This window comes from Natrix helvetica, assembly GCF_964273705.1.
Source record: "Natrix helvetica genome assembly, chromosome: 1".
NCBI lineage: Eukaryota > Metazoa > Chordata > Lepidosauria > Squamata > Natricidae > Natrix > Natrix helvetica.
In genome coordinates, this window is record NC_138548.1 from 28,247,099 (window position 1) to 28,267,580 (window position 20,482).

At 42.8% G+C, this 20,482-nt stretch overlaps 1 protein-coding gene across 1 annotated transcript in view; it reads left to right on the top strand.

The window, feature by feature from the left end:
- Window positions 1-20,482, top strand: part of NID2 (nidogen 2) — an 83,350-nt gene that overhangs the window by 45,261 nt on the left and 17,607 nt on the right. The window contains exons 8-14 of the mRNA XM_081938657.1: window positions 1,625-1,855; window positions 6,763-6,906; window positions 9,322-9,450; window positions 12,501-12,644; window positions 14,045-14,164; window positions 16,307-16,537; window positions 19,934-20,155. Of these exons, the coding sequence (XP_081794783.1) occupies window positions 1,625-1,855; window positions 6,763-6,906; window positions 9,322-9,450; window positions 12,501-12,644; window positions 14,045-14,164; window positions 16,307-16,537; window positions 19,934-20,155 (1,221 nt within the window). The remainder of the gene's footprint in view (window positions 1-1,624; window positions 1,856-6,762; window positions 6,907-9,321; window positions 9,451-12,500; window positions 12,645-14,044; window positions 14,165-16,306; window positions 16,538-19,933; window positions 20,156-20,482) is intronic.

Sequence of the window (20,482 nt, forward strand, 5' to 3'; positions counted from 1 at the left end):
ACAACGAAATCAGTATTATTTGAAACTCAAAGTTATGTTTCTTCAAGGTACCCGCTTAGTTAAAAGTGTTATATAATATCAGTATCACTTAACAACGCTCCTGCTTAGCAACCAAAATGTTGGCTCGGGAACTCTGGCATTTGAAGCACGCAAGTCTTAAAGCTGTCAAGTTACAAGACCCTTGCACCCCTAACCCTTTAGAAAAGAAAACCAGGGGTCTTCAAACCTGACAGCTTTAAGACTTGTGGACTTCACCTCCCAGAATTCCTCCTCCAGTCATGTTGCAGCGACGTCATCTGCATGGATCTGCTCCATCTTTGGTTTCTTCATCATGGGCAGGGCTGCCACTGAAGATGCCAACGAGCCCCCGCGGCCACCAGAATAACTGCTGCCACCTCCTCCTCCTCCAACAGCACCACCACATTTGCTGCCCGGCGCTGCGGCTGAGGTGAAGCCGGCAAAGCTCCCACTGGCACCTCTGCCCGTGGCAGTGGCGCCTCCCCCTCCGCTCGGAGCACCTGAGCTGGGTCCCGCGTCACCCCTGCCCCCCTCCTCCTCCGCCGTGCTTTTGAGGAGCCATGAGGCCTTTTTTTCCCCTGCTCCCCCCCCTCCGCCTTCCTACTGACTCCCGCAGCCTCATGGCTCCTCAAAAGCACGGCAGAGGAGGAGGGGGCATGGGTAACGTGGGGCTCAGCTCAGGTGCTCCGAGCGGAGGGGGAGGCGCCGCTGCCACGCGCGGGGATGCCAGCTGGAGCTTTGGCGGCTTCACCTCAGCCGCAGCACCGGGCGGCAAATCCGCTAGTGCTGTTAGAGGAGGAGGAGGTGGCAGCAGTTATTCCGGTGGCGGCGGGGGCTTTGGGGCTTCACAACTATGAGTCTCCCGTGCTCATCAAGACAAATCTGGGGAGGTCTTTTGCGGGCGGCCAGTTCTAGCTGCCTGCAAAGGACCTCCCCAGCTTCCGGAGTCTGTGGCAATAGAAATCACTGCGCGGCAGTTGAAAACTGCTGCGCTGTGTTTTCTTGCCACGTGCGCGGCTGCGCAGCCATGAACCTTAGAGGGAACATTGCTTAGAACTAAGGATAAATTTCCTGACAGTTAGAATAATTAATCAGTGGAACAACTTGCCTCCAGAAGTTGTGAATAGCAATAGCACTTAGACATATATACTGCTTTACTGTGCTTTACAGCCCTCTCTAAGCGGTTTACAGAGTTGGCATATTGCCCCCAACAACTTGGGTCCTCATTTTACCCACCTCACGGAAGGCTGAGTCAACCTTGAGCCTGATGAGATTTGAACTGCCAAATTGCAGGCAGAAGTAGCCTGCAGTACTGCACTCTAACCACTGCGCCACCGTGGCTCATACACTAGAAGTTTTTAAGAAGAGATTGGATAACCACTTGTCTGAAGTAGTGTAGAGTTTTCTGCCTAAGCAGGGGATTGGACTAGAAAATCTCCCAGGTCCCTTCCAACTCTTATTCTATTCTAAAGTTGGGTTTTGTGGTGTCTATTTGCAATATCAGGCCTTCACAACGTGAAGAGCTCTGTGCAGCAAGGAAGTTTGAGAACCTTTCTTCTAACCAGGTCTGACACTTTTGTTTTTTTAAAAAAAAAAACTTTTATAGTTGTGACATCCACTTCTTATCGAGAATATTCCTTAATTTCTGGAAACGTCAACCAAAGCTTCTCCTACCAGCTGCACCAGAATATAACCTACCAAAAATGTCCACATGCACGCCATCTCAGGTTTCTTCGAACTACCCAGCAGCTGACGGTGGACAGGATCTTTGCTTTGTACAATGAGGAGGAAAGGGTCCTTCGGTATGCCATTACCAACCAAATTGGACCTTTGGGAGGTGAGTTTGAATTGGGATGAGAGAGATTTTTGAGCAGTTTTGCATTTCAGCTTCATTCTCTCCACTCATTTAAATTCCTTGGAAGTGTTGGCTGCCAATCTCTAAGGTTATAATGTACTAGTGCCTACAATAAATGGCTAAGCAGAATCTGCGTATCTGCATTGAATATTTTCCAGGATGAAGTAATCATTTGCTTTGAAATGCAAGGAACATTTATTTCTGCTTTCAAAAGTATAATGGACATTCCGGGCAGACTCTCCTGAATACTGAGCTTTAAGGAGGAGCCAGAATTGCTTTTCCAACATAGAAGGAAAAAGTCACATGTCCTCAAAAACAGTCTTGTAAATGGAATTGCCAGTCAGCATGTTGTGAGTTTGAAGTTTTTTTTAAAAAAATAAAAGCTTCTTCAGAGTACAGAGAGTATCTCGACTTACAGCAGTTCATTTAAAGGTAAAGGTTCCCCTCGCACATATGTGCTAGTCGTTCCCAACTCTAGGGGGTGGTGCTCATCTCCATTTCAAAGCCAAAGAGCCAGAGCTGTCCGAAGACATCTCCATGGTCGTGTGGACGGCATGACTAAATGCCGAAGGCGCACGGAACTCTGTTATTTTCCCACCAAAGTTGTTTCCTATTTTTTCTACTTGCATTTTTACATGCTTTCGAACTGTTAGGTTGGCAGAAGCTGGGACAAGTAACAGGAGCTCACTCCGTTACACTGCGCTAGGGATTTGAACAGCTGAACGGCCGACCTTCTGATCGACAATCTCAGCATCTTAGCCACTGAGCCACCGCGTCCCGTATTTATTTATTTATTTGAAAAAAGTGATTTATGACCATTTTTCACACTTACAACCATTGTGGAACCCTCATGGTGACATGGTCAGAATTTGGATGCTTGGCAACTGGCTTACAATTATGATGGTTGTAGTGTCCCTGGGTCATATGATCATCTTTTGCGACCTTCAGGCAAGCAAAAACCATGTGACCATGAGGGCTTGACAATGGTCGTAAGTGTGAAAAATGGTCATAAGTCACTTTTTAAAGTGCCATTGTAACTTTAAACGCTCACCAAATGAACTGTCGTAAGTCGAGGGACTCTGTAAAATGGAGAAGCCAGATTCGCTTAACAACCATGTTACTAACTTAACAACTATAGTGATTCATTTAACAACATTGGCAAGAAATGTCGTAAAATGGAGCAAGACTCACTGAACAAATGTCTCACTTAGCAACAAAAATGTTGGGCTCAATGGTGATCGTAAGAGAACTACTGGCATATGCAAGTTGTTTCGTATCACTCTCCAAACATCATTTTCATGGTCTTTCAGTTAAGGGGGTAATTTGGGGGGGGGAGGGGCGGAGGGGAATGGAAACCAAGATGCCTTTTGACTTCTCTGCTGCCTTTTTCACCCCTTCACCCTTCCCTGAGCTTGTGAAGCTACGCTTCCTGAAGCAATCATTGAGGATTAGCCAGACTTCCTGTCTGATAATGATAAAGAGATTTCAGAGCGTGTGGGCTGCAAACTTAGAGTGCCTTCTTCCAAAATGAGGGGTCGGTCCATGGCTTTCCTAACAACAAGAAGCACAGTTTGTTGTCTTCCGCTCCCACTCTTAAGTATGTACATGCGTTCCAGATTTCAGGATTAAGAATCCAAATTTAAGGTTAAAAAAAGGGAAACAGCCATAGTTGAAGGATGAGTGTTTATCCAGCTGTAAATCCTGGAGACGGTATATAGAGAAAACTTAGTCCACTTGAAAGCAATAGGAAACTATGAGTAAATTCCACAAATCTATGGAAGAGAGTGGAACAATTATTGGTTGCTATCATTACATTTAAACCCCCTCCAGATGTGTTTGAAGTCAGTACTGGGATGGGATGGAATAGAATAGAAAAGAATATTTGGCCAAGTGTGATTAGACACACAAAGAATTTGTCTCTGGTGCAAAAGGTCTCAATGTACATGCAAAGCAACAGAGCAATAATTATAGTAGTAATCATACCAATAAGAGGGTTTCATTATTTGCAGTTATTGGCCTGTCTGTCGGAGGATGATGAGAAATGTAGTGCAACTTCTTAAGGAGTATTAACTTGAGGAAGAAAATCTAAGTGTCAGACTTTTCAACTCAAACCTAGCAGTTGTTTGCTAGACATTCCAGCTTTTGCACCAGAGGCAATTTTTGTGTGTCTAATTACGCTTTGTCAAATTATTCTATTCTATTCTATTCTATTCTATTCTATTCTATTCTATTCTACTCTAGCTAGAAAAGAATTTTGCATGTTAGGACTAAATCATGATAATCAGTAGTCCTCTATTAGGGAGGGAGATCCCTTTTATCCTTTTTAAAAGTAGTTTTTTTGCATCCATAGAGGGTTAGCACAGCTTTTCTTTCCTAGTTATACAGCTAAATAACTCTGTATCATTTGACATAACTGGCCTTTCTCCCCTGAGAAAATTGAGCTTCCAATCACCTGCCATCCCTAATATGTTCCAAACATTAATGATCTCCTGCCTTTGGGTATTTAATAAGGATCTAATTCAAAAAATGATAGGCAGTGAAACATGCTCCAGTTCCTTTATTTTAGTTTAACGTTCTGGCCAATTTTCACTGAGAAAGTAAATTGTACTGGAAATATGGGTACCCAAACTGTAACCAGAACCGCAGCCAAACAGACAGCACATCTTGCACAAAGAAGATTAGAAGCTGTAACTGGAGTGCTTCCCTTTAACATGGTAAATTTCTGGGAGTTTTGAGTTTTGTTTCTTTATGGAGGAAAAAAATATTTGGTTCTTTGCAGTCAGGAGCTCTGCAGTTCAGACACCTGACTGAGCAAATGATTGCTCTCTTCAGATGGATCCATTGCTAGAAACATTACTTAGGACAGTCTTCCACAACATGATGTTCTCCAGAAAACACTATAATTTCAAGCAAAGATGGTATCTAGAATTCTGGGAAATGTAGTTGTGGGAATACCTGGATTGGGCTGCGCTCTTGATAATGATCAGAATGATTGCTCTTTCAACTGGATGCAGAAGGTGTGATGGCTTCATAGATACAGGAAGCTGCACCCATGGAAATTTAGTTTTAAAATAGCCTTCTTGGTGCAGGAGAACACTCAGAAGCTTCTTCAAAGAGAATTATATTTTCTCCTCACGGTTTTTTTGCACAAGGAAGTTGTGAAAACTCAACAGAGGCTTTCTGAAATAGGTAGAGAGGAACCTGCCCCACTGTATATCGAGGGGGGCTGTGTGGAGAGGGTTTCCTCTTTTAAATTCTTGGGGGTGCTTATTAATCAAGATCTCACCTGTAAAAACAACACGTCCTGGGTGGTTAGTAAGGCTCAACAGAGACTTCATTTCCTTAGAGTCCTGCGTAAAAATCAGGTGGAACAACAGCTGATGACTTCTTTCTATCGGTCAACGATAGAAAGTACCTGTCAGGCCTACAGCCATTTTTTCTTTTGGATCTTTGGCCTGCCACACTTTCTATTATTCTACTATGCATTTTCTATTGTGAGAAAATGGGAGGGGGGGATTGTACCGAGTTGCATACTATGCAGCCATAACAAAATTCTTTCTCAGGACCTAGTTACTTGCGGGATCGTATTCTGCCCCATACATCCCTGCGACCAATCCGCTCGCACAGAGAGGGCCTCCTCCAGGTGCCGTCCACAAGACAGTGTCGGGGGGCGGCACCTAGGAGTAGAGCCTTCTCTGTGGCGGGCCCAGCCCTGTGGAATGACCTCCCTCCGGATATTAGGAATACCTCTGACCTCCGCTCCTTTCGTATTAAGCTTAAGACCCACCTATTCCAAGCAGCTGGCCTGGCTCAACTTTGATCTAACCATATCGCTCCTGACGGGCTTTTACTGGGTATTTTAATTATATTTAATTATCTAGGGGTTTTTAAATACTGCATTTTAATTGTTTTATTTATCAGCCGACCTCCTCCTTGTGTATGTCTCGGTATATGTCTCTGTTATATGTTTGTTTTGTCCATATTTATTTCATATGTTTCATTGTACGCCGCCCCGAGTCCTTCGGGAGAGGGTGCGGCTAAGAAATAAATATTTATTATTTATTTATTTATTTCTAGAAAGCCAAGGTCATCCTTTGTCTCTGCATCTGATCGGAACTGGATGGGTGGAACTGCCAGCATGGCAGTGGGAAATTGGACCATGTGATGGACTTGTGGGCATGGGGGAAGATCTTGAACTTTCACCTAGGTGGGGAAAACTGGGAAGCTTTCAGGTTCAGGTTTTCCCAGATGTGCCAACATGGCTCTCTTAATAAATTCGAACTTTGAGCAATACTTTGCCTTGGACTCTGATTTATTTTGGATGCTATTTGGAACCCTGGCAGTATCCTACATACCATATAACAGTATGGTATGCTGGTTCAACGGCTGCGGACAGGAAGGCACTACAGAGAGTGATTAATTTGACACAAGAAACCATTGGTTGTCCTCTAACACCACTGGATGACATCTCCAGGTCTCGTTGTTTCAGCAGAGTAAGGAAGACATTTAGGGATGATTCACATCCTGCTCAGTGTCTTTTCTCACTTTTACCATCGGGCAGTAGACACAGAAGTATAGCCAGCCAGCCAAACAGGTTTAAAAACAGCTTTTATCCACGGGCTGTCAGAAATCCTAAATACAACTAAAAACACTCCATGCATCCATGGAAACATATGACTGGTTTCTCTGTAATTCCTTGTATAAGGACCATTTTCTATATTATTCATGTTGTTTTGTATTTTGTTATGGATTGCACCAGTAGAGGCTAAATCAACTTCATTGTATATATGTACAATGACAATAAAGATTATTACTATTGTTGTTCTTTAGGGGAAAGGCAGAATATAGATACAAAAGATCTTTTTTGACTGATTTTCTTGCTGTTTTAGATAGTTCTGGGCCAACTATAGTGAACCCATGCTATGATGGCACCCACATTTGCGACACAATGGCACGATGCCAACCTGGGCTTGGTCTGGATTACCTCTGTGAGTGCACCGCTGGATACTGGGGAGATGGCAAAGAGTGCATAGGTGAGTAGGACAAATCTTTTGCTTCTTGTCTTGTCTCAAAGCTCTGACCTTTTGTCCTAGGAGTTTGCTGTGAGTTTACATATTTGCTTTAGGGAACAACAGAAGCTACCTGTAGTAACTGTTATTTGCAATGCTTCACTTTGTTACTAAAATGGCCCATTTTTTGTAAATTCACAAAGTATATTAAGGAAAAACGGTTAAAATAATGTATAGCTGTTTTGTCTTAAGCCTGGGGCAGCATCTTATCTGAACGCTAAATTAAAGCATGGATTAAACTACGTCAGTATTATGGAAGGTTGTAGTTCAACAACATCTGAGAAGGTTTTTTTTTTAAAAAAACAATGTTAATTATAATATTTATCCAAAGGCAAAAAAGAAAAATGAATAAGAACTGAAATAATAAAATCGAAAAGTGATGAAGGATAGAAATAGAGTACCTACCAATAAAAGATTAGTGATATTAAGATATAGAATAGAGGTAGAAATTAGAAGGGATAAATATTATTATGTATATTTTTATGTAGTATGCTAAAATTAGTATGTAGATGAAAGGACTAGAAAGGTGATGGTGAACCTTTTTTGGCTTGCATGCCAAAAGCGGGGAGAGCGCAGGGGGGGATCGTGCGTGGGCGTGCCACACCCATAATGTAATGCGTGACCCCAGCACACATGCACACATGACCCCCTTTTTTTGCATGCTCCTTTATAGGAGCCTGGGGAGGGTGAAAATAGCCTCCCACCCCTGGAGGCCCTCCGGAGGCTGCAGGAGCTTCCCTGAAGCCCCCGCAGTGCAAAAAACTGGCCCTACATGCAAACAGGAAGTGCTGGAACGCACTTCCGGTTTGATTGTAGGACCGTTTTAGTCCTCCAGAGCCTTTAGGGACCTTCAGGAGACTTCCCTGAAGGCTCCGGAAGACAAAAACCGACCCTACTAGCATGCGTGCCATAGGTTCGCCATCCTGGGACTAGAAGTTGAAAGATGATTGTATTATGTACAATGTTATTATAATGTTGTGAGTGTGATTGATTTAATTAAGCTATCAAAATTGTTAATCTCATCACTATTATTTGGTACCAAAATTAGTGATACCCAGATGCCACACTGATCATGTATTTAATTCTTATATATATATATATTTAAAAATAAAACACTTAATTAAAAAAAGTCTGAGAAGCACAAATTGCTTTTTCTGATTGAATTGCGCGTGGATCTCTATGAATTTGGATTGGGCCATTTCTTCCCCTACTAGAGATACAGAGATCTGAACTTGGACCTACCATGCAGTGGCTTACTATTAGCTCTCTTCCCAAATGCAGGTAGTCCTCGCTTAATGACTGCCATATTTGATAATCATTCAAGTCAATCACAGTGCTGAAAAAGTAACTGTATGACTGGTTCTCACACTTACAAATGTTGCAGCATTCCATAATCAGATGACTGCTGTTTGTATGCTTCACAACGGAGTCGATAGAGAAGCTGGCAGTAAAATCACAAGATACAGTCGCATGATGTCTTGCTTAGGAATGGAGTGGTCCATCATCACTGGAGGTTTTCAAAGAAATATTGGACAACTATCTGTTCAGGATGATACAATTTCTCCTGTCTGGGATGACATAAGGGTTTCTGCCTTGGGCAAGGAGTTGGACTAGAATAACGGTCCCCAAATTTTCCAGGTTGGCAGCCCAACGGGAGGGAGAGGGAATGGTTTTGTGTAAGTGGAAGATGTGTGTGAGAGCTTGTGCAGCTCCATTTGCACAAGCAGTGGTTATGTGCATTTGTCGCTTGCATAAGCAGAGCTTCACACACAAGTGCTCGCCACTCACGCAAGGGGAAGCTGCATACACACTGCTTGCACAGTTCGGTTCCAAATGAGTTTCCTGCCTAGGCAGGGGGTTGGACTAGAAGACCTCCAAGGTCCCTTCCAACTCTACTATTGTATTGTACTGTAGTTATGGCCCAGGGGTTAGACACCCTTAGACTAGAAGATCTCCAAGGCCTCCTCCAGCCCTATGGTTCTTCGATTTTATGAGATAGGATAAACTTACTTCAAACTGCAGTGGCTAAACTTACCAGAGGTCCATGTTTGTTTCCAGATCTGTGCTAAATTAAAGGGAAGTTCATTTCTACCCATCTGCTGGTATCGGTTAGAGATGAACTGGCGTTTTCAACACATTTCAGAGATTATTAAGCTTTGGGACTTCCCACTTGCAAACATCTGGAATCATTTGGCCCCAATTGTGTTTTCATAGCTGAAGCATGGTTGAATGTCCTGACTGGAATGAGCTAGATGAGAAGCCAGGGAATCAATGATTGTAATATAAAATGTGCTGTAGCATCTGGAAATATTAATGGAAGCTTTCCTGCTTTAGGCCTGGAGGTTGATTTGCCCCATTAATCTTGTTTCCCCTTCTCAGATGTCAACGAATGTACTGAGGGCATCAGCAGATGCAGCCAAGGTGCTCTGTGCATTAATACACCGGGCACCTATCGATGTGAATGTCCCAGAGGATACCAGTTGGCACCTGACCGGGCTTCCTGCATAGGTATGGGATTGCTTTATTTTGAGGGGGGCTTGATCTGAACAGAGGGGATATAAGACCTGGCAAAATTGCCCAAAAATTACATTTGGGGCTCATTTGAGGAGAGGAGAGCAAAAAAGGAGAGGCCATGAGATAAAATAGCATATTGCACAAAGTCTAATGATTATCAGTATTCTCAACTAATAGAATTATCTCTTAGGATCAGATCCTCTTCATTGAGATCTATTACGTTCTCCCTCTTTCTCTTACTCAGAAACATACAACATACTCATTTTTCTTTTGGAGTTATTGGTGCTCTCTGAATTTGGTTGTTTGCTTACAGATGTTTCATTGCCAAACTAGGTAACATCATTAGTTACTGGTGAGTGTGGGGTTTTCCCCGTTTATAAAGTAGCTTGCCCTGAAGGTGTTGGTAGAAGCATGTTTTTTTTTTCTGAATTAGGTTGGTAATTCCTGAATTAGGGTATTGTTTTCTGCTTGATTGTTAGTGTTGGGTTAATCCCTGCTTATCTGAATTATTGACTGATGGAAAGGATGTGTATTGCTTTTTTGTTTCTTTCTTAATTTTTTTATTGCCTCTCTTGAATGGTGTGTAAATGTGGTTTATCTCTATGTATCTATTGATGGCTTTGTCTCAATGCCAAGCTTCCAAGAATTTCATAGTGGTTTTGAATTTATCTTGATCCAGGATATTCAGTTTCACAGTAGAAACTGTGTTTGACTTTGTCTCTATCTTTCCATGTCTCTCTCTTGTTCATGTCTCTCCAGCATATCTCTTTAATCTCACAACACATCGACAGACTATGGATATCTATTACTATTGATCAAGGCTTTAGGCAGGCAAGACTGTTATATAACACTTTGTTGTAAAATTCAGACGTGTTAACCAGTCTCAATCATATGTATGCTGTACACAGAATTTCCAGCCCTATTAGGCATGTTGAGGCCAGTACACCATAGATATTAGACCCAGTTTTATCCCAAGCATATTCATTGCATTTGGTACAAGACTCAATGTCTCCCTAATCCAGAGACATCCATAGGAGTCTTCAAGCCACTTGTTGTGGAATGTGTTCATCAACCAAAAGGCACGTGTGATATAGAGAATTACACTCACTTGACGTCAACAACCTGGTATCAAATACACTAAATGTCCATCTCATTATGGTCTTCTCTGTATCATGAGGCCAACCTTTCCCACAGTTTGCCATTTGGTTTCTGGCTGGAGTTGAAACTGAAAAGTTCTGATGAGAGAAGTTCATCAGAAAATGTTAGTTTTGTTGTAGGGCCGTGATGGCGAAAGGTGGCATGCATAGCCATTTGTTAGGGCACGCAAGGGAGAAAAACAACCCAACGTGCAAACCGGAAGTTCAGGAACGGACCTCCAGTTTGCTTATTGGGCTGTTTTTCTCCCTCCGGAGGCTTCAGCAAAGCACCCTGAAGCCTCTGGAGGGTGAAAAATGGCCCTATGGGCAACCCGGAAGTTTGGGAACAGACTTCTGGGTTGCTTGTAAGGCCGTTTTTCGCCCTCCGGAGGGCCTTCAGGGGGGAGCCATTTTCACCCTCCCCAGGCTCCAGAGGCTTTATAGGAGGACGAAAAATAGGTCCATCACGTGCCAAAAGTGGGGGAAGGGCGGGGGGTTGGGCACTCATGGGTGGGTCATGTGTGCATATGCGCAGGGGTTGTGTCACGTGCATAGAATTATGGGTGTGGGCATGCCCACGCACGACCCCCCCTGCACTTCCCCTGCTTTTGGCATGCGATGGCAGAAAGGTTAGCCATCATTGTTGTAGGGTCTTCGGTTTCTCATACTTGATTTTTAATTTGCATTGTATTGTTTGCTAATTTGGGCAGATTGTTAATGTGCTTTGTAGTTGTAGATCTTTTAAATAATAAATACATTCTCTTTTTATTTTCTTGTTCAGAAATGAGAATCTCAGGAAGCAGAAATTCTGCTGGATCTCTATGTTTGCACAATCTTGATAATGTGAATTCTTTGCTGTATGTCATATGACAGAGATGACATATGACAGATATGTATATGTGTATGTATATGTATATAAAAGGATGCATGAATTACTTTAGCAGGTGTAACCAATAACACAATGTTTGGCCTTTCTTTCGTCATGGATTTCTCCGATTTGAATGGGAAATGCATGTTTATTTCCCAGCCTGTTTTTAATTAACTTTCCACTGACAACTAAGAAGCTGTCAAGAAAAGGCAGGGAGGTTGGAAATTGGGAGAATGGAGGTAGATGGGAAAGAGAAGAAACCTGAGAATCTGTTTGGAAAGTCCAGCCTGCTGCTTTAAGGCTTAAAGTTTTACTTGGTATTGTTCCCATAAATTTAGACCATAAGGATTAAAACAGCCGAACTGTGAAATACATTAAATAAAACAAATGCTATATTTGGCAAGGAGGGTCTGTTTTCAGTGCTTTTGTGTTACTCCAGAATGAATCCACTCTCATATGTCATAAACGAAACCTTTACGTTACTGGAAAATTCTGCGGATGAATTTTGTCTTGGGAAATCCTACTGTTTATTCTTTATAAATCATGGAAATTTTAGCTCTAGTGTCAGGTGAGACATAGTACTGTAGGAGAAGTTTACATCTCCTCCCCCTCTTTTCTCATACATTTCTCTACAGTACCATTTCCGATGCTTTCTATGGGGAAAAAGAAGATTTTATGCCCAGTGAGTGCAAGCTTTCGCGCTCAATCTTAGTGTTGTGTGCAGCAAATCCTGCCTATGTGACATCACTGTTTTTCCCATTGCAAACTTTCCCCTGCAGAACAGGCTAAGAGCAGCTCCTGATCATGAAAAAGTTGGGTCCATGGTGATTTAGATGACCCATCTGTAGCCTAGAAACATAAACGTTCAAAGAGTCATTGAGGCCACTCAACCTGATTGCTTGCTCAGTGCAGGAATGCAGATGATTGTCTTACCTCTGCTGGACATCCTCAAGGGCTTCCCATCACTTCCCTTGAAAGGAAAATGAACTGCAGTGCAGAATTGACTTCTCCTTCTCCTCTCCCAATTTTAACCTTTTCAGCTATTGGTCCACCACCCAATCCTTGTGAAAAAGGGACTCACAACTGTGATTCAGCTGACCGGGCACGATGCGTCTATCATGGAGGCATTTCATTCAGCTGCCTGTGCCTAACTGGTTATGCTGGCAATGGACACAACTGCACAGGTAATTGATAGATAGTTGTAATGGCATGTGGGAAAGATCTTGGGGATGAAGAGATGCTACCAAGGGAATAGCCAAATAAGAGACAGCCAGCAGCTGGATAGTGAAAGGGGCAACAGGCTCAGAAAAGATCCTCCCTAGACAGGGCCCTCCCTAGTTTCTCAGACTGTAAAGGACAGGGGTCGGCAACCTGAAACACTCAAAGAGCCATTTGGACCTGTCTCCCACAGAAAAAAAGATCCTGGGAGCCACAAAACCCTTTTGACATCTAAAATGAAGATAGCACTGCATATATTCTTTTTTTTACCTTTATGCTATGTATAAAAAGCTATATTGTGTTGCATTTATGAAATCAATGAACTGCTACAGAGAAAACAATTTTTTATTTCTGCATGCAACAAAGATATTTGGAACTCCCCAAAAAAGGATGGGTCGAAAACCTCAATAAATTGCGTGCAGGCGGATATCATACATTGGCATTTGTGACACATATTTTGAGTGACAGGGAGCCGCAGCAGAGAGATGAAACAGCCACATGTGGCTCCAGAGCCACAGGTTGCAGACCCCTGGTAAAGGAGATGGGGCGGGGGAAGAATTACCCTTTCAGATTGGATAGGAATCTGAATCCACATGAACCAATTCCTGTTTTTTGCAAAGCTATGACAGAATATTGCAAGTCTGAAAATATAGTTCTCCCCCAATCTCCCCCAAACATCAGTCTATTAAAAAAAATGTTGATGTTAGATCAGAGGTAAAAAACCTCTCTGTATCCAAACCAGAGAGATGGATTGGAAAATCCTGAATTTGTTTGTATATTTCCTGCCTTTATTATTTTTATAGATAATTCAAGGCAGCAAACACGTACAATACTCCTTTCTCCTCCTATCTTCCTTCAACAACCATCCTATGAGGTGAGATGGGCTGAGAGAGAGTGAACTGGGCCAAAATTATCCCACCGGCTTTCATGTCTAAAATGGGTTCTAGAACTCACAGTCTCCTGGTGATTGGCCCAAAGTCACTCTGTCAGTTTTCATGCTTAACATGGGACTAGAACTCACAATCTAGTAGCTTGTTGCCTGGATGCCTTAACTACTAAATAAAATTGGCTCTAATTCTAAATTGTAGAAAATTTCAAATGAGTGTGCGTTTGCTTAGCACATTCATCTCAATATCCACATTCAACACAAAGATTTGGGCTACCTTATTTGTGAGTGTGGAAGAACCATGAAATCCCTGCTTCTTTTTGGGGGGGTGGGGGGTGGGGGGTTCAGCCTTTGGAAAAAAGCAAACATATACAACTTGGACAAAATTCCCAGAAAATCTTGAGACATTCTGGTGTATGCTTCAGGTTCAGATTGAATCCAAACTGAATCCAATCCTGATGTTTCCTACCTCTTTGACAGACGTGGATGAATGCCAGGAAGGAAAATGCCACCAAGCTGCCATTTGCCACAATTCACCGGGCTCCTTCTCCTGCAGTTGTCGGGCTGGCTATGTGGGGGACGGTTTCCAGTGCACTCCAGGTACGGGTCCAAAGGTGGGATAGTTACAAAACCATCTAAGTGCCCATCCATCCCCATCTTCCAGTGCAAGGTCTTCAGCTCCCCAAGTACCGTTATCAAAGTACAGGTTGTTGACTTACGACCACAATTGAGCCCAAAATTTCTATTGCTAAGTGAAACATTTGTTAAGTGCCTGAATTTGATGGTTTGTTTATTTTGTTTTGCCCCCTTTTACAACCATTTTTGCCACGGTTGTTAAGTGAATGGTCTCCACGATGTAAAAAAGATGTAAAAAAAGATGTGGAGACTCTAGAAAGAGTGCAGAGAAGAGCAACAAAGATGATTAGGGGACTGGAGGCTAAAACATATGAAGAACGGTTGCAGGAACTGGGTATGTTTAGCTTAAGAGAAAGAAGGACTAGGGGAGACATGATAGCAGTGTTCCAATATCTCAGAGGTTGCCACAAAGAAGAGGGAGTCAAACTATTCTCCAAGGCACCTGAGGGTAGAACAAGAAGCGATGGCTGGAAACTAATCAAGGAGAGAAGCAACTTAGAACTGAGGAGAAATTTCCTGACAGTTAGAACAATTAATCAGTGGAACAGCTTGCCTCCAGGAGTTGTGAATGCCCCAACACTGGAAGTCTTTAAGAAGATGTTGGATAGCCATCTGTCTGAAACGGTATAGGGTTTCCTGCCTAGGCAGGGGGTTGGACTAGAAGACCTCCAAGGTCCCTTCCAACTCTACTATTGTATTGTATTGTATTGAATCACTGCAGTTGTTAAGTTAATAAGACAGTTATTAAGTGAATCTGGCTTCTCCATTGACTTTGCTAATCTCAAGGTTACAAAAGGTGATCACATGATCCCTGGACACTGGAATCCATCATAAATATGAGTCAGTTGCCAACCATCCTAATTTGGATCTACCACGGGGATGTTGCAATGGTCATAGGTATGAAAATGGCCATAGGTCACTTTTTCCACTGCCTTTGTAATATTGAATGGTCACTAAATGGATTTTTGTAAGTCTACCTGTATAGGTTTCCTTAGCCGGGGGTGGATTTCCAAGTTGTGCTAATCATCTGCATCTTCCTCCTCCTATCACATGTATATGCTCTTGTCTCCCACTGGGTTTCACAGCTGCTTACCATAAGATGAGGGAACATCAGTGGCCCAAGAATTCCAGCAGCCAAAAATATCAGTATTGATACTTAATACAATACAATACAATAGCAGAGCTGGAAGGGACCTTGGAGGCCTTCTAGTCCAACCCCCTGCCTAGGCAGGAAACCTTATACCGTTTCAGACAAATGGCTATCCAACATCTTCTTAAAGACTTCCAGTGTTGGGGCATTCACAACTTCTGGACGCAAGCTGTTCCACTGATTAATTGTTCTGTCAGGAAATTTATCCTCAGTTCTAAGTTGCTTCTCTCCTTGATTAGTTGCCACCCATTGCTTCTTGTTCTATATTATATACCCGTGATGGCGAACCTATGATTTGCGTGCCCGAAATGGCACACGGAGCCATGTCTCCTGGCACGTGTGGTGTTGCCTGTTCCTCTTCTGGGACCAGGAAGAGGAGCACCCAGGGGACATGCGCATGCCCGGAAAATGAAATTCCAGTTTCCAGCACATGCATGCGTGCAGGCCAGCAAGTCTTCCAGTTACTGCCGTGTATGACATGCGATGATCAGCTGGCCTTTATGCATGCGGCAGTGCCAGAAACCATAAAAACTGGTCTTTTATTTTCTGGCATGAGCATGCATGCCAACCATCTAATCGGTGCATGCACATGCGCGGCAGTAACCAGAAGACTTGCTGGCCAGCCTGCATGTGTGTGCTGGAAACTGGAAGTTCATTTTCTGGTGCGCGCATGTCCCCTGGGCAACTCTTCTTCCTGGTCGCGGCCCAGACAAGCTCGAAGTGCTCCCTTTTTGGCACTCAGTGCCGAAAAGGTTCGCCATCACTGTTATATACCGTAGTACTGGTAATAATTGAAATTCTGCAGAAATTCTGCAAACTGAGTTGTTAAATTTGCTGGCCATTCTTCCTGGCTGCGTTTCTTGCCGTGGGGCTGTCCACCAGGGGAGATGCTTTTGAAAGCTCACTCTTGCTGCCAAGACCCCAGTGTTACAACCTCATTTCCTTCTGACCCACAGAAAGTGTGACGGGATTGACTCGTTGTCAACACGAGCGACTATATTCCAGCCAGAGAGGTTCTCCCATTCCGGGAGGGCCTCATGTGCCTGAATGCGATGAAAAGGGAAACTATCGGCCACTGCAGTGCCACAGCAGCACTGGGCAGTGTTGGTGCGTTGATACTGATGGCCAGGAGATTCCTGGGAGCAGAATCCCTCCAGGTGATGCCCCACCACGTTGCAGGATTCCAGGTTTGTTTTCTTAAAAATGTGTATAGCCTTAAATTGCTAACAACCCTTTCAAAAAAATAAAACAACAGAAGCACTTAAAACACATAACGTTAAAATACGGTTAAAACAGAGGACTTAGTTCATTATTTCTCTGCACCGTTTGGCATTTCTACATGATTTAGACCAGGAGTCTCCACCCTTGGCAACTTTAAGACTTGTGGACTTCAACTCCCAAAGTTCCTAAGCCAGCTGGCTGAGGAATTCTGGGAGTTGAAGTCCACAAGTCTTAAAGTTGCCAAGGGTGGAGACTCCTGATTTAGACCATGCTAGCTGAGGAATTCTGGGAGTACAAATTTTAAAGTTGTCCAGGTTGGATACCCCAGATTTAAACGAATCTTTGGTGCAGTGAATTGCAAAAGAGAATCTATGACTTGTCTTCCCTAAAGTCAGAGAGGGAAACATCTTTGTTCTCCACCTGAACTGAGAACTGAGAGATTGCTCACCTTTTCTCAATGTGTTTTTCATGGATTAATAGCAAAAGATGAGTTGCCATCATCCTTTGAAAGCTCTTGATTAGTAGTTTGAGACCTAAAGCTAAGTCTGACAACAGACTTAGCTCTGGGAAGACTTGGCTTTCTGGTAAGAAAAAAGCTAACAGTTGAGTTTTGCCCTTCCATATTATCCCCAGTTATAATTCATTGAACTGTCCATCTGTTCCCCTTCCCCACTTTCACTATGTATATGAAAGGTACTCCCTTTTTTTAACTTGCATAGCTTATTTTGCAGTTTTTAATATTTTTTTTATTGCCCTGGCTTTGATAAGGGGTAAGAATTTACACAGAACATTTATCCCTTCTCCAATCAACAGATATTTTATCTTGTTTTGGCTCTGTTGTTAGCTTCACTTATTTTTACACCAATTATAGCTCTTAAAATTTAAGTTGTTTTATTTTCTATAAGCAAAAAGTAAGATTTTGGGGGAGGCTGCCTTATGCAGTGTGGATTTGTTGTGTTTTTGCCAAAACGTACCATAGGAGCTGTGGTGGCACAGTCGTTAGAATGTAGTACTGCAAGCTAACCCTGCCCAATGCCAGGAGTCCAATCCTGACTGGTTCAAAGGTTGACTCAGCCTTCCATCCTTCCAAGTCAGTAAAATGAGGACCCAGATGTTGGAGGCAATATCCTGACTCTGTAAATACTGAGAGGGCTGTAAAGCACTATGACGCTGTATATAAGTCTAAGTGTTATTGCTACGATATAGTTAATCTGGCACAATCTAAGTCTCTCCACTGTGCGTCTTTCCACTGTGGCACCTTTAAGATGAGTGGGCATCTATTTCCATAATTCCCAGACCAACATGTCAGCAAGGTTGAGAAATATTGCTCTAAAGGAGCTTCATATATCTTGAACCTGGAGGGGGCTGAAAAGCATGTGCATAGAGCCCTTCAATTTCCATTACTAATTTTTATTCCTCCAACAGGAAAATAAGAACTTGGGACTACGGCATTGTCCTTCGCTCAGTTCTCCTTTTGCTATTTAGGAAAGCCTTGTTCTAGCCAGATCAAATCCTATAAAGCAACCCAGCTCCTTTCCCAGATGAAAAGGCAGATGGTGTTGACATTTATTGATTTGCCAGCAAATAATGTAGGATGCAGCAGAATGAACAGAGCTTAATTTAACTTTGATTTACACTGTCTTTAAATGCATAGCTTAAAGATATGGCTAGCTTTTCTTGGCTTTCATTTCACTGTAAGTCAAATTATGAGGTTGGAAGGTGGAGAGAACAAAATCTGTGGGGGGGAGCTTCCTCTCTTTTGTGGGCTGATCTGGATGAGATCAGTGGCTTCTTTGAACTCAGTTGCAATTCAGAACCGCAATTCCGAATTCCTTGTTTTTTGTGGGCCAACTCTTTCTTTGTGGACCGCATATTTGAGGAACTTAAACATCCTTTGCATCTGCCTACTTTTATTATATATTTCCATTGGAACTGATGATATAATCCAAACATTGGAATGATGAGGAACACATTTTTCTGTAAATGAAATAAATACAATGAAACTCAGCTATTAACATTAACTTTGTCCTCGAGTATCTGACAAATATGGGGGAGAGCTGTATGTTAATTTGGTCTTCCCCACTTTTATACCCTCCAGTTGTCCTGGACGACTGCTGTGGTTTAGCACATCTGGAAAATAACAACTTGGTAAAGATTGCCATTCAGTGCTTTTGCACTGTGAGAAGAAATAAGAATTCTTCAGATTAACTTTCAAAATTCAGGTTGAAAAATATCTGAACTTTTAAGCATTTGGCACGATCCTCCAAGAATTGGCCGTTGGCTCCCTTTATTGTGTTGTTGTGAAGTGCCCTGAAAGCGTGTCAGAGACTATTGCTGACCCTTTCTTTGAATGACTCCATTCGGGAATGAGGCTTCTTATGGCTGTGGGAAACATTGATTTCAGACATACCTTTTGTATGTCCATATGTCTCAGCCCATGGCGAATTAAGCTATGCTCACCTCCCTCTCACGGTGCCTAGAAGTTGTTAATAGTTCAATAGGGGGCAAAAGGCTGAAACTACACCTGACAAGACAAAATGACTCAGGGTTTGGGATTCTTTGGTCAATGGGCAATTGCCATCTTTGGTTTTGGATAGGATTGCATTGCCTCAGACAGACCTGGTGTGGAATCTGGGGGTTCAAGAAACAGGTGGCATTTGTGGTCAGGAGAGCCTCTGCGCAACTGCAAGTTGTGCATTAATTATGCTCTTTCCTGGACCTGTTGATGGTCACCAACAACCTAGTCCCCTCATCTCTTGACTATTGCAATGTGCTCTATATGGTGCTGCCCTTGGAAGATATCCAGGAGCTACAAGTGGTTCAAAATGCAGTGGCCTGTGTGGTTTTGTGCAAATCTAGATTTGCATACTTGTCACCTCTCTTGCTGGAGCTGCATTGATTGCCATTTTGCTTCCAGGTTTAGCCCCACATGATTTCGGGCCAGGCTATTTTAAGGACTTTCTTATCCCAGTTACATCTACACGACCTACCAGAATGGGGAGGCCTGGTATGTTAAGGAGGCCTATCTAATGGTATGATGAAAAAGGGCCTTCTCTGTAATGGCTCCCTTATCTCCTTATCTATCCAGAGATAAGATTGGCCCCAACCTTTATACACTTTTGAAGATATGGTTTTGTCAGTAGGTCTGGGAATACATTAAGTAGTTTGTTAGATTGTTCCTGCCAGGTAATTGAGGATTTAGTGGGTTTTACGTTCGTGGTTTTATTTCTGAAAGCCGCTAAGAGCCGCCATGAGTGAGTTGGGGGGAGGAAATATATAAATAAGTAGCTTTTTAGAGTTCAGGCTTCACATAGCTCATATGATGGTATCAGCTTCAGTCCTATAATTCTTTCTATCTTTAGAGCCAACTCAGAGGCCACAAACGATGTGTGAACGCTGGAGACAGAGCCTGCTGGAACATTATGGAGGCAGACCACAGGGTGACCAGTATGTGCCCCAATGCGACCCTCTGGGCAACTTTAACCCATTACAGTGTCATGGAAATAGCGGCTACTGCTGGTGTGTGGATGAACATGGCCGGGAAATTCAAGGCACCCGATCAGAGCCTGGGGTACCCCCTGCATGTAAGAGGATGGCAATGAGTCACAAAGCTTCATGGGGCAATGAGGAGCTGGGAATTGAGCTTAGGGGCATCAGGGATTAGTTGGATAACATTGTGACATTACCGGGGATGGATCAAAAGCTGATTCAAATATATGTTAATTAATCCTCTCAGGTTGTTTGTTAATTGAATTATTTGGTATTTAAATCTGCATTAAGACAAGAACAATTGTTCTGAAATGAAAAGTGTATTTTATCTTTACATATTGGAAAACACATCTTCTATTCCTTGTGAGGGGAGTCAGCAAATATATTTTGAGATGAGTAGATTTAGAAGCACCAGTAGGCCT